Source organism: Ipomoea nil, unplaced genomic scaffold (genome assembly GCF_001879475.1).
Source record: "Ipomoea nil cultivar Tokyo-kokei standard unplaced genomic scaffold, Asagao_1.1 scaffold0642, whole genome shotgun sequence".
Classification (NCBI taxonomy): Eukaryota; Viridiplantae; Streptophyta; class Magnoliopsida; order Solanales; family Convolvulaceae; genus Ipomoea; species Ipomoea nil.
Window position 1 is genome coordinate 649,478 of NW_017617070.1, and position 15,824 is coordinate 665,301.

The 15,824-nt window shown below is 36.6% G+C and overlaps 1 protein-coding gene across 1 annotated transcript; it reads left to right on the plus strand.

Moving 5' to 3' along the window:
- The first annotated feature begins 1,870 nt into the window (after nt 1–1,870).
- LOC109174390 lies at nt 1,871–2,792 on the plus strand. Its single transcript, XM_019323629.1, has 2 exons — nt 1,871–2,566; nt 2,661–2,792. The coding sequence occupies exons 1-2, from the start codon at nt 1,871–1,873 to the stop codon at nt 2,790–2,792; spliced, it is 828 nt and encodes a 275-aa protein (XP_019179174.1).
- The last annotated feature ends 13,032 nt before the right edge of the window (nt 2,793–15,824 follow it).

Genomic DNA, 15,824 nt, shown 5'->3' on the forward strand with positions numbered 1-15,824 from the left:
CGGAGGATGTGGTTATGACCGATGTGTCAAAAAACTTACGAGCGGCGGGAACTGGTACCCAGTCCCGCCCGTCATTATGAGTACGATAACTTGGAACTGTCGTGGCTTGGGCAATCCACGAACAGTTCGAGAGATTGTGGGCCTTGTGTCCGATAAGAAGCCAAATTTTGTGTTTTTAATGGAGACAATGGTGGAGCGAGTGCATGCGGAGAGGCTCCGCGTATGGATAAGGTATGAAGGGCTGTTTTATGTGGATAATGTGGGGACTGGTGGGGGGTTGGCGTTGCTTTGGAGAAGGAATAATAGAGCTACACTCCTGAGCTATTCTAAGAACCACGTGGATATTGAGGTACGAATGCCAGCAGGGGAAGTGTGGCGTATGACGTGCTTCTATGGTTTTTCGAAGCGTAACCAAAGACAGGATTCGTGGGAGTTGCTTAAATCACTGTCTGGGAAGTCCCAGCTTCCTTGGGTTGTAATAGGGGATTTAATGATTTCTTGTTCCAGCATGAAAAAAGAGGGAACAACCCGCATCCGGAGAGCCTCCTCCGTGGGTTCAGCGAAGTAGTAGATGAGTGCGGGCTAAGACAGCTACCTATGAGAGGGCATCGATATACATGGGAGAAAGCCAGTGGTACGGATCGCTGGTTGGAGGAAAGGTTGGATAGGGTGTTGGCAACAATGGATTGGTGTGATGTGAATGGAAGGGCCGAGGTTGAGAATATTCTTACTCGTAATTCGGACCACTCAGCTTTGTTTCTTGATATTAATGCAAACAACGGGCGGAGGGTTAGGGTCCCGAGGGCCTTCAGGTTTGAGATGGCATAGCTGCTTGATGAGGGGTGTAGGGAGGTGGTGGAGAATGACTGGCATGATGGGAGGGCAGAGGGGTTGCTGAATTGTCAGCAACATTGTGGGGATAGGTTTATGCGATTTGGGGGGGGGGGGGGGGGGGAGACCAATTCCATAAGTTTGGTGAACGCATCCGGCAGCTGCGAAAGGACCATGGACAGATCCGTGATAGGAGGGATCCGGCTACTTTAACTGAATTTTAGCTTTTGAATGATAAGATTTCTCAATTAGAGGCCCAGGAGGATGTGTTTTGGAGGCAGCGAGCGAAGCAACATTGGCTTTGTGGAGCTGATGCCAACACGAAGTTCTACCACAGGTATGCCTCTGCTAGAAAGAAAAAGAACTTTGTTGTTAAATTAAAGAATGATGAGGGGGTGTAGGTGGAGGGACAAGATATGAATGTTGTTGTCTTGAATTATTTCAATATGATTTTGCCACTAGTCATTCTGTGTGTGAGGACCCGCTTTTTGATAAATGTATTCCCCGAGTGACAAATGACCAGAATGATGCACTTTTACGCCCGTATGATATGGCTGAGGTCAAGACTGCTTTGTTTGCCATGTTTCCTGACAAGGCACCAGGCCCGGATGGAATGAATCCAGGCATTTATCAGCAGTTTTGGAATGTAGTAGGGGAAGATGTGGCTTCCTTTGTTGTTAACTGTCTGCATACAAGTGAGTTTCCTGCTGGTTTAAACGACACTAATATTGTTTTGATCCCGAAGAAAAATGATCCCCAGACTGTGGCGGATATGAGGCCTATTGCCTTGGGGAATGTGCTGTATAGGGTTATGGCGAAGATGATTGCTAACAGGTTGAAGCAATTTATGGGTGATTTGATCTCGAAATCCCAGAGTGCGTTTATCCCTGGTAGGCTTATAACGGATAACATTTTAGTGGCGGCTGAGGTGGGCCACTTTCTGAACCGTAAGCAGTGTGGGTTGACAGGATGGGGAGCCCTTAAATTGGATATGGCAAAGGCATATGATAGAATGGAATGACCGTTCCTGAGAAGGATGATGGAGGTTATGGGTTTTGATGAACGGTGGATTAAGCTAATAATGACATGTGTCACCACGGTGTCGTATAATGTTATGGTAAATGGCGTGAGTGGTGGCCGTGTTCAACCAACAAGGGGCCTCAGACAGGGAGATCCGCTTCCTCCATTCTTATTCATTATTTGCGTTGAAGGATTGTCTATGCTTTTACAGAAAGCGCTGATAGCAGGGTCTATTCATAGGTGCAGGGTGGCTAGGGGGGCACCTCCTATCTCACATCTGTTCTTTGCGGATGATAGTTTGCTGTTCTTTAAAGCAAATATTCAAGAGGCTAGTGTGGTGAAACAATGTTTAGCAAGATACGAGGAGTTGTCTGGTCAGTTGGTGAACTATCATAAATCAAATATTTGTTTTAGTAGAAATACTGGGGAGGCTATGAGGGAGGAGGTGGCGGCGTGTTTGGGCGTGGATCAGGCGCGGAATTTTGGGAAATATCTGGGGCTACCTTCTTTTATAGGGAGGAATAAAAGAGTTGTGTTCTCATATGTGGAGGACAAAATCAGGCAGAGAGTGACTTCGTGGAATAAGAAATTGCTATTGCAGGCTGGTAAAAAAGTTTTCTTGAAAAGTGTGGCCCAATCTATGCCAACTTTTTCAATGAGTGTTTTTTTTGCTCCCCGAATCGGTCTGCATATCTATACAGAGAACAATGAACAGGTATTGGTGGGGGAAAGGCCCAGACAAACGAATTGATTGGAAGGCATGGGACAAGTTATGTGTCCCTAAAAAGTTTGGTGGTTTGGGTTTTAAGGATCTACGGGCATTCAATCTTGCAATGCTGGGAAAACAAGCGTGGTGTTTTCTTACTGATCCAGGATCCCTCGCAGCAAGGGTGTATAAAGCACGGTATTACCCTAAAACCTCTGTTGATGCAACGATATGACATAATCCCAGTTTTTGCTGGCGGAGTATTATGGCTGCCCATGATCTAGTTTGTGCTGGTGTCCGGAGAAGAATCGGGAATGGTGCGACTACTCTTATCTGGGGACACCCGTGGTTGTAGGATAATCCTAGTCCGCTTGTTCAAACAATAATGCCTGATGCTTTACGAGATGCAGTAGTTGCAGGGCTGGTGGACCAGCAGACTAAAACGTGGGATCCTCATATTTTGACTGATCTGTTCAAGCCGGGTGATGTGGATCGTATTCTAAAGATACCAATCAATCCAGATTATAAGGATACATGGTATTGGCTCAATGACCCAAAGGGCCTTTACACTATTAAAGATGCCTATAGACGCCTAATGGGGGAATTTCAACATGGCCTTTACACTGTTAAAGATGCCTATAGACGCCTAATGGGGGAATTTCAACATACTACTGGGGAATTTGATAAATGGGTAGCATTATGGAAAATGAGAGTCCCACCCAAATGGAAAACTTTTTTGTGGAGAGCTGTGTGTGATATACTCCCTACCACAACCAATTTGATTATAAAGAGAGTTGATGTGGACCCAACATGCACAATGTGTGGCCTCACACACGAGAATGTTATGCACTCATTAGTATTATGTGATTATTCTAGAGCTGTGTGGAATGTTTCGGGGCTGCCCATTATGAATATTGTTACTCATTCTTTTGCAACTTGGCTTATGGCTGCTATGGATATACTCACAGGCGAACAGGTCCGGCATCTTGTAGCACTCCTCTACTACTTGTGGGCGGCAAGAAACGAAGCCGTGTGGGAGGGGGCATTGAGGAGGCCGGTAGTGGTCTGGAATCGCGCTGTCTTGTCGGAGGCAAGCTACACGGCAGTCCATGCTTGCGCATCTCGGGCAGCGCCCGCTGTCGCGGTGCCGGTTGCGGCCAGTCGGCCGAAATGCCACTTCGACGCTGGGTACGATCCGGTATCCGGCCAGGCAACGTACGGGGCTGTATTGATCGATCACGATGCATGTTCAGAGCTGCGGCCAACGGGAAGCTTCCGTGATGTTTTTCGCCACTCATGGCGGAGGCACTGGCCTGGAAAGAAGTCTTGTCCTGGCTTAAAAACCGAAACGAGGTTGAGGTGGATGTTCTGACGGATTGTCTTGTATTGAAGAATGTCATTTGCTCGGTATCTACGCCGAATTTATCTTATGTTGGGATCGTGGTAGACCAATGTAAGGCAGCTATCAGTAGTTTTGATTATTGTTCGCTCAGTTTTATTACTAGAACGCTTAATTTACATGCGCATGCACTAGCTAGATTAGCTTATGATCAGGATCACTCTATGTATTGGGACTTCATCCCTTCTGACTCTATCGTTCAGTTCTTGACTTAATATATTGGCCAAGCCATTTTTTTTAAAAAAATAAAAAATTCATCAATTGATTATATTCGCTACAATGTCCCTACAATGTCTTTATTAAAAAAAAAAAGTATTCATTATCAATAAATTAATTAAGAGAAGTAATTTTATTAGTTATATTGTCTTTATTTTTCTCCAATGTAAAAATTCTTTACATTCAAATTCATCAATTTATTATATTCACTACATTGTCTATTATCTTTTTTTGTGCACTGTTCTTTTAATTAAATATCAAAGTTATAATACAAAACAATGCTATATATTTATTTACCAAGTATTTTATTAATACCATTAAAAATTAAAAAAAATATATAATTAATAAAGCCAATCATATTAACTATTTGAGGGATTTTTTGACAAATAGAGTATTCAAATCACACAACAAATTGAAGTGATAACTATCTCGCAATGTCCTTGTTTGACGATCATCAATTAGCGGTTAGCGTTAGCGGATTATATTAGCGGATTTGACTAGCGAATTATATTAACGGTTGGTAAAAAGATATTTGAAAAAATTAGCTATTTAGATTAACATGTAAAATGACCTAAGGGTATAATAATAATAATAATAATAATAATAATAATAATAATAATAATAATAATAATAATAATAATAATAATAATAATAATAATAATAATAATAATAATAATAATAGTAATAGTAATAATAGTAGTAATATTAGTAATAGTAGTAATAGTAATAATAATAGTAATAATAGTAGTAATAATAGTAATAGAGTAAATACCACCTATGGTCCCTCCAGTTTGGTGGTATCGCCATCAATGGTCCCTAACTTCCGTAATTACCATCCGTCATCCTCCGAGTTGTCAAAAGTTACCTTCTAGCGTCCTTCCGTTACTTCCTCCCGTCTCAGCCGTCAAAATGGAGGGTAATATTATCATTTGACTTATACGAAAAGAGTTAATACCAGCCAAGGTCCCTCGAGTTTGGTGGTTTGGCCATCTTTAGTCCCAAGTTTCCATATTCCATTATTTTAATTCTTTCATATTCTCTTCTTCAAATGTATTATTATTACTATTATTTATAGTTATTATTAAATTCTTATTATTATTACTATTATTTAAAGTTATTATTGTTATTATTAAATTATTATTATTATTGTTATTGTTATTATTATATTATTAGCATTAAATTATTATGATTATTATTATTGTTATTATTATTATTATAATTATAATATTCATATTCATATTATTATTATTATTATTATTATTATTATTATTATTATTATTGTTATTGTTATTATTAAATTATTATTATTATTATTATTTATTGTTATTATTATTTTTTAAAATTATTATAACTATTATTATTGTTGTTGTTGTTGTTGTTGTTGTTGTTGTTTTTGTTGTTGTAGAAATGTACAAATGCTATTATTATTATTATTATTATTATTATTATTATTATTATTATTATTATTATTATTATTGTTATTGTTATTGTTATTGTTATTATTATTAAATTCTTCTTATTATTATTATTATTTATTGTTATTATTATTATTATTAAATTATTAAATTATTATTATTGTTGTTGTTGTTGTTGTTGTAGAAATGTGCAAATTCTATATAAGATGAGTGTATTTAATAAAATCAGAAAATTAGAGAAATAAAAATCTGGAGGAATGAAAAAATGGAAAACTGAAAAAATGGAGAAGGAAAACTGAAAAAATGGAGAAAGAAAACTGGATAAATGGATAAATGAAAAACTGGAAATGGAAAAATAGATAAATGAAGTAAACGACCCCTATACATTTGTAAATTTTCTTTAATATTGTATAGGAGAAGAGGGAGTTCGGGTTGGAAGTTGAGAAACCACCAACTTTCTTTAATATTGTTTGGCCATGTTTGGGACTAAAGATGGCCAAACCACCAATAATAATAATAATAATAATAATAATAATAATAATAATAATAATAATAATAATAATAATAATAATAATAATAATAATAATAATAATTTAACGCTAATAATATAATAATAACAATAAAAATAATAATAATAATTTAATAATAATAATAATAATTTTATAATAGTACGTAATAATAATACATTTGAAGAAGAGAATATGAAAGAAGGAAAATAATGGAATATGGAAACTTGGGACTAAAGATGGCCAAACCACCAAACTCGAGGGACCTTGGCTGGTATTAACTCTTTTCGTATAAGTCAAATGACAATATTACCCTCCATTTTGACGGCTGAGATGGGAGGAAGTAACGGAAGGACGCTAGAAGGTAACTTTTGACAACTCGGAGGATGACGGATGGTAATTACGGAAGTTAGGGACCATTGATGGCGATGCCACCAAACTCGATGGACCATAGGTGGTATTTACTCAATAGTAATAATAGTAATAATAGTAATAATAATAATAATAATAATAATAATAATAATAATAATAATAATAATAATAATAATAATAATAATAATAATAATAATAATAAAACCTACTATATAATAAAGCCATAAGAATTCAGCCAATCACATGGCTTCAATTTCACGCCCAAACAAAACTGTGCCGTTTTGGCTATGTAAACATTGCAGTTCAATTTTTCAGATTTATTGGCTAATAGAATCTAATAAATAAATGTGTTTGTATTTGAATTGAATACTAAAGCTATAATGAGAAACCCTTTTGGAGTCCCAATTTTCTTGAAATCTGTTTAACTGTCTATGATATAAATGTTACTCACAAAGCATACAAATATTAATAAAGCATACATATACATACATACAAATACAACTATTAATAAAGCATACAAATATATGGATAGATATATACATATATACATATAATATACATATATCAATTCAAATCTATTTTCAGCTTTTCAGATGTGTCGTTTCTTCTTCCCATGTACAATCATAATGTATCTGCAAACATGCAAGCACGATTGATTTAAATCTTCTGAATTTGCCTCTATAAATACTGGGTACGAATTCACCATTTCTCTAGCACCATTCCCCCTTTAAAGCTAGGTTTTATACAACTTTCTTTCATATTTACTCATTTTAAAAATCTACAAATGGCTCCACTTTTCATTCAAGGTAAAGACATAGGGATATCTACGTACAAAAAAGCAATAAGATTAAGGTTGGTGTATACCTATACTGTACCAGAAGGTCGCAATTCAAACTGCATCAAAAGCCAAGAATGTTTGTTTCATGACAGTGAGGTAAACTCTTTTTATATTGCAACTGAAAATAAAAAAATATTTATTGTTAGTAAAATCATTTTTCTTTCATGATAGGGCACATATATTCATGGAAATATTCCAAAAGATTGTGTCCAATAGTATTCTAAACTGTTAAAAGAAGGCAAGGTTTATGCTATAAAAGATTTTGCAATATTCTCACACTACTATCAGTACAAAACCACTGATCACACATACATGATTAGAGTCAGTCATGAAACTCATGTAGAGAGACGCAGACGAAAGGGTTTTCCCAACCTCATGTTTCGGCTTAAGTCTTTTTTGGACTTAATGTCTGGCAGTGTATCTGACAAGCACTTGATGGTATGATTTCTATTATTTCTATTATTTGTTTTCTCTATCTTATATATCTTATGTTTTAGTTTTGCACTTTATTCCTTTTTAATGGTCTTATTTTCATTATAGATGTAATTTGTAGAGTTGTGGAGTTCTACACTCCAAAAGAAATGGTTATAGCTGGATATCCTTCCAAACTTGTGGATTTTCTGATAGAAGATGGCCAGTAAGTTTCCTTACTTTTCTAATTTTATCTGTTTATTTTAAACCTACTGATTTAATGAAAAGAAACCTATTGATTTATACCCTATATAAACCTACTGATATTCTGATAAAATGGCCATATAAACCTACTGCTTTTCTGTTATTCATTTTACTGAAATTTGCTCTATTTTAATGAAATCTGCTTCACAAAAATACATTAAACCTAAACCCTAAAGCACATCGCATTGTACCAAACTAGCGTTGAATATGTACCACTTTATTCTATAGAATGTAACTTAGAAATTGTATGTTTACATATTCAAGTGCTTGTCAGATGCACTGCCAAACATTAAGTCCAAAAAAGACTTAAGCCGAAACATGAGGTTGGGAAAACCCTTTCGTTTGTGTCTCTCTACATGAGTTTCATGACTGAATCTAATCATGTATGTGTGATCAGTGGTTTTGTACTGATAGTTACTGCAAAATCTTTTATAGCACAAACATTGCCTTCTTTTAACAGTTTAAAAAACTGTTGGACACAATCATTTGGAATATTTTCATGAATATATGTGCCCTATCATAAAAGATAAAATGATTTTACTAACAATAAATATTTTTTTATTTTCAGTTGCAATATAAAAAGAGCTTACCTAACTATCATGAAACAAACATTATTGGCTTTTGATCAAGTCTGAATGGCGACCTTCTAGTACAGTATAGGTACGAACCAACCTTAATCTTATTTTTTTTTTTGTACGTAGATATCCCTATGTCTTTACCTTGAATGAAAAGTGGAGCCATTTGCAGATTTTCAAAATGAGTAAATATGAAAGAAAGTTATATCAAGCCTAACTTCAAAAGGAGAATGGAGCTAGAGAAATGGTGAATTCGTACCCAGTATTTATAGAGGCAAATTCAGAAGATTTAAATCAAACATGCTTACATGTATGCAGATACATTATGATTGTACATGAGAAGAAGAAACGACACATCTGAAAAGCTGAAAATAGATTTGAATTGATATATGTATATTATATGTATATATGTATATATATCTATTCATATTTGTATGCTTTATTAATAGTTGTATTCGTATGTATGTATATATATGTTTTATAATATTTGTATGCTTTGTCAGCAGCATTTATATCGGCTGAATAGATTCAAGAAAATTGGGACTCCAAAAGGGTTTCTAATTATAGCTTTAGTATTCAATTCAAATACAAATACATTTATTTGTTAGATTCTGTTAGCCAATAAATCTGAAAAATTGAACTGCAATGTTTACATAGCCAAAATTGCACAGCTTTATTTGGGCGGGAAATTGAAGCCATGTGATTGGCTGAATTCTTATAGCTTTATTATATAGTTGGATTATCATCATCATCATCATCATCATCATCATCATCATCATCATCATCATCATCATCATCATCATCATCATCATCATCATCATCATCATCATCATCATCATCATCATCATCATCATTATTATTATTATTATTATTATTATTATTATTATTATTATTATAAAGACCTATATAGGCTATAGAAGGTTGTCTGCTTAAATTTACCAGTTATATTATTGATGAATATCAATATTGACTAATATTCAATTTTATTTTAATATGGAAGAAAAGGCAGTTTGCTATTAATATTCAATTTTAGTTTTTGAAATGTTTTGATGTTCACAATTTTATAATTTTGAACATATGATTTGCTCTGATATCAATACACAAATTCTGCTATGATACCAAGCCAAAATTAATATTGACACAACTTTTACTCTGATACCAAACCAAATTTAATTCGAACAAATTTTTGCTCTAATACCACCAGTGTACAACTTAGAGTCTCCGAAATTGAATATTAAAGGATCTTCTCCACCACGTAGTTGCTTATTTTTTAACAGCAAAAAATCAGCAAGATTTTTAACCGATTTTTCCCCAATTCATGTATACAAATACTAGTTATAAAGACTATAGTTTTCTCCAATTCGCATTTATTCAAATACGACTTTACACATGTTCCTTTGCTATCAAAACTTCGCAATTGATGGAGGAAGGCAATCCTTGGGATTTTGACGATGATTATTCAGAAGTTCTCCCATTCGGGGTTGCGAATCCCTCCGCCCTCCGACAGTGCAGGCATAGTTTTCCAAATCGGGGTTGCCCACCTCCCTCCAACGGAGGTGGTGTAGGCACAGTTCCCCAAATCAGGCCTCTCTTTCCGACGGTGCAGGGGCAGTTCCTCAAATTCAGGGGCCTCGGAAAATTAAGGTTCATCATCACGGGGGTGTATTGAAAATCCTTTTTGCAGTGGACGCAACACTTAGGGATTTAAGGAATGTCGTCGTAGTTCGAAGGCATGCTATAACGAAAGATTTCTTGAAATTTTATTACTTTGATAAAGGCGCTGATTTTGTGTTGATAGCCTGTGACGATGATTTGAAAGAAATTTTCCAGTTTTTCGGCGCAGATACAGTGATTCTATGGTTGCGTTCATATCATTGAGCTCGTTTAGTATTTCAACTACGATAGAAAGTGAGGCAGGAGACCACAATAATATTAGACTTTGAACTATGGTTTCAAAAAATGAAAGCAAAATGGAGCTGTAATTGTAGATCTTGTTCTCACTATTGCATATTTTCATTTTCTATCAAATAAAAATACATCATTTTCTATCCGAAAAAAAAAATATCTTCCTCTTGGCATTTGATAGGGGCGGCAAACAGGGAAGAGCAATGCAATAACATTTGGAACTCCATTTGGATTAGAAGTAGAGGTAGGGCCGGGATATGTGATGTAGAGAGACGGCCGGATTGAGAAAAGTATCGAGAATGAAGAGAAAGGAGATTGGAAGTATCGTAGTAGATGAGTGTTAAGTTAAGAGCAGCGATAAAGTGAACTAACAGTACACGCTGGCCTCTATTTATGAATCATAACTAGCTAGCTAGGAGCATAGGACGGGGCAACCATTGCATTAATTTCAAAGTTCTATTACATTTACTCTGATACCAAACCAAATTTAATTCGAACAAATTTTTGCTCTGATACCACCAGTGTACGACTTAGATTTTCTGAAATTGAATATTAAAGGATCTTCTCCACCACGCAGTTGCTTATTTTTTAACAATCAAGAATCAGCCAAGATTCTTAACTGGTTTTTCCCAATTCATGTATACATTCTTAACTGGTTTTTTCTCTATTTTTAGCTCATATGTTTACTTTATTTGCTACATTTACCTGTATTTATGGTTCTGCAAGTGCTTAATCTAGATAATAGAGCTTTGGAGATTTGAAACTTCAATCCAGATAATAGAGCTTTTGCCCAGATGTTTCAGAGGTGAAAAATTTTGGAGTGCTATCTAAATTTTTTGAATGTTATCCAATTTGAAAAAAATTCGTAAGAATTACCTTTGAGGAAGATCCTCCCAGCTATTGCACTACTCTCAGATCTTCTGGATTTCTTGTCTCCCTCTCACCGCAGCCTAAAATCGAGAGAATGGAGTGAGTGACAAGGGGGGAATTTGACAGTTAGAAAAAATTCAAGGAACAAACTTACCCTTTTGTTTAAAGATGATGGTAAGAGAGAGAGAGCGATTAGTGAAATTTTAGGGTTTTATTGTGCATTTGCAGATGCCGCCGAATTCGAAAATTTTACAATACAATATGCACAGTGTTCAATTACTAATTAAATTTAAAAAGATAAATAATTGTAGAATGTAAATTTTTAATATTAAATTATCAAAATATAAAAACTTAAATATAATAATTACAATTCATGTATACAATCACTCCGCCCTCAGGCAGTGCAGGCGCAGTTTTCCAAATCAGGGTTGCCCCACCTCCCTCCAGTGCAAGCACAGTTCCCCAAATCGGGCCTCTTTACGACGGTGCAAGGGCAGTTCCTCAAAGGCAGGAGTCTCGGAAAATTAAGGTTCATCATCATGGGGATGTATTGAAAATCCTTTTAGCGGCGGAGGCAACACTTAGGGATTTAAGGGATGTCGTCGTAGCTTGAAGGCCTGCTATACCGAACGATTTCTTGAAATTTTATTACTTTGATGAAGGCGCTGATTTTGTGTAGATTTTCTGTGACGATGATTTGAAAGAAATTTTCCAATTTTTCGGAGCAGATACAGTGATTCTATGGTTGCGTTCATATCATTGAGCTCGTTTAGTGTTTGAACTACGATGGAAAGTGATGCAGGAGACCACAATAATATTAGACTTTGAAGTATGTTTCCATAAAATGAAAAGCATATGGGAGCTGTAATTGTAGATTTGGAACATGCATGGCTATTGGAACTGCAAATATGTGTTGATAGTTACACAATTGTTCTATAATTGTAGATCTTGTTCTGGTTATTCCATATTTTTATTTTCTATCAAATGAAAATACATCATTTTCTATCCAAAAAAAAAAGATCTTCTCAACGGCGTCTTATAACGGCGTCGATTGGAAGTAGATGCTGGGCTGGGGATATGTGATGTAGAGAGACGGTCTGATCAATAAAAGTAGCGAGAATGAAAAGAATGGAGATGCGTCTTATAGCACCGTCGATTGGAAGTAGATGCTGGGCTGGGGATATGTGATGTAGAGAGATGGCCGGATCAATAAAAGTAGCGAGAATGAAAAGAATGGAGATTTGAAGTATCGTAGTACATGGGTGTTAAGTTAAGATTAGCAATGAAGTGAACTAACAATACATGCTGGCCTCTATTTATAGATCATAGCTAGCTAGCTAGGACCTTAGGACGGAGCAACCATTGAATTAATTTCAGAGTTCTATTACATGTACTCTGTTACCAAACCAAATTTAATTCGAATAAATTTTTGCTCTGATACCACCAGTGTTCGGCCAAGATTCTTAACCGATTTTTCCCCCAATTCATGTATACAAATACTAGTTGCTAAGACTTTAGAGTTTTCTTAACTTCACATTTATTCAAATACGATTTTACGCTTGTTCCTTTGCTATCAAAACTTCGCAATCGATGGAGGAAAGCAATGCATGGGATTTCGACTATGACTATTAAGAAGTTCTCCCATTCGGGGTTGCAAATCCCCCTCTACCCTCCAGCAGTGCAGGCGCAGTTTTCAAAATCGGGGTTGCCCCACCTCCCTTCAGCAGAGGCGGTTCAGGCACACTTCCCCAAATAGGGTCTCTCTCCGACGGTGCAATTGCAGTTCCCCAATCGCAGGGGCCTCGGAAAATTAAGGTCATCATCATGGGGATGTATTGAAAATCCTTTTAGCGACGGAGGCAACACTTAGGGATTTAACGGATGCCGTCGTAGCTCGAAGGCCTGATATACCGAAAGATTTCTAGAAATTTTATTACTTTGATGAAGGCGCTGATTTTGTGTTAATAGCCTGTGACGATGATTTGAAAGAAAGTTTCCAGTCTTTCGGAGCAGATACAGTGATTCTATGGTTGCGTTCATATCATTGAGCTCGTTTAGTGTTTGAACTACGATGGAAAGTGATGCAGGAGACCACAATAATATTAGACTTTGAAGTATGGTTCCAAAAAATGACAGCATAAGGGAGCTGTAATTGTAGATTTAGAGCATGCATGGCTATTGGAACTACAAATATGTGTTGATACTTACACGATTGTTCTATAGTTGTAGATCTTGTTCTGGCTATTTCATGTTTTTATTTTCTATCAAATGAAAATACATCATTTTCTATCAGAAAAAAAAAAAGATCTTCTCTACGGCGTCTGATAGCGGCGTCGATTGGAAGTAGAAACTGGGCCGAGGATATGTGATGTAGAGAGATGGTCGGATCAATAAAAGTAGCGAGAATGAAGAGAATTGAGATTTGAAGTATCGTAGTAGATGGTGTTAAGTTAAAATCAGTGATGAAGTGAACTACCAGTACATGCTGGCATCTATTTATGGATCATAGCTAGCTAGCTATGACCTTAGGACAGAGCAACCATTGAATTAATTTCAGAGTTCTATTACATGTACTCTGATACCAAACCAAATTTAATTCGAATAAATTTTTGCTCTGATACCACCAGTGTACGACATAGAGTCTCCGAAATTGAAAATTAACTGATATTCTCCACCACGAAGTTGCCTATTTTTTAACAGCCAAGAATCGGGCAAGATTCTTAACCGATTCCCCCCAATAAATGTATACAAATACTAGTTTCTAAGAATCTAGAGTTTTCTTCAGTTCGCATTTATTCAAATACGATTTTACGCTCATTCCTTTGCTATCAAAACTTCGCAATCGATGGAGGAAGGCAATGCGTGGGATTTTGACTAAGACTATTCAGAAGTTCTCCCATTCGGGGTTGCGATTCCCCTCTACCTTCCGGCGGTGCAGGCGCAGTTTTCCAAATCGGGGTTGCCCCACCTCCCTCCAGCGGAGGCAGTTTAGGCACAGTTCCCCAAATCGAGCCTCTCTCCGATGGTGCAAGGGCAGTTCCCCAAACGCAAGGGCCTCAGAAAATTAAGGTTCAACATCATGGGGATGTATAGAAAATCCTTTAAGCGGCGGAGGCAACACTTAAGGATTTATGGGATGCCGTCGTAGCACGAAGGTCTGCTATACCGAAAGATTTCTTGAAATTTTATTACATTGATGAAGGCGCTGATTTTGTGTTGATAGCCTGTGACAGTGATTTGAAAGAAAGTTTCCAGTTTTTCGGCGCAGATACAGTGATTCTATGGTTGTGTTCATATCATTGAGCTCGTTTAGTGTTTGAACTACGTTGGAAAGTGATGCAGGAGACCACAATAATATTAGACTTTGAAGTATGTTTCCAGAAAATGAAAGCATAACGGAGCTATAATTGAAGATTTGGAGCATGCATGGCTATTGGAACTGCAAATATGTGTTGATACTTACACAATTGTTTTGTAATTGTAGATCTTGTTCTGAATATTGAATATTTTCATTTTCTATCAAATGAAAATACATCATTTCTATCAAAAGTAAAAAAAGATCTTCTTCACGGCATCTGATAGCGGCGGCAAAAAGGGGAGAGCAAAGAAATAACATTTGGAAATTCATTTGAATTGGATGTAAAGGCAAGGCCAGGGATATTTGATGTAGAGAGATGGTCGGATCAAGAAAAGTTGCGAGAATGAAGAGAAGGGAGATTGGAAGTATGGTAGTAGATTGGTGTTAAGTTAAGAGCAGCGATGAAGTGAACTAACAGTACACGTTGGCCTCTATTTATGGATCATAACTAGCTAGCTAGGAGCCTAGGACGGGGCAACCATTGAATTAATTTTAGAGTTCTATTACATGTACTCTGATACCAAACCAAAATTAATTCGAGCAAATGTTTGATCTGATACCACTAGTGTACCACTTAGAGTCTCCGAAATTGAATACTAAAGGATCTTCCCCACCACGTAGTTGCCTAATTTTTAACAGCCAAGAATCTGCCAAGATTTATAACCGATTTTTCCCACAATTCATGTATACAAATATTAGTTGCCAAGACTCTAGAGTTTTTTTCAGTTCGCATTTATTCAAATACGATTTTACGCTCTTTCCTTTGCAATCGATGGTGGAATTCAATATGTGGGATTTTGACTTAAACTATTCAGAAGTTCTCATTCGGGGTTGCGAATCCCCCTCCGCCCTCCGACAGTGCAGGAGCGGTTTTCCAAAAAGGGGTTGTCCCACCTCCCTGCCACGGAGGCGGTGCAAGCATAGTTCCCCAACTCGGGCCTCCCTCCGACGGTGCAGGGGCAGTTCCCCAAACGCAGGTACCTCGGAAAATTAAGGTTCATTATCATGGGGATGTATTGAAAATCCTTTTAGCCGCAGAGGCAACACTTAGGGACTTAAGGGATGCCGTCGTAGCTCGAAGGCCTGCTATACTGAAAGATTTCTTGAAATTCTATTACTTTGATGAAGACGCTGATTT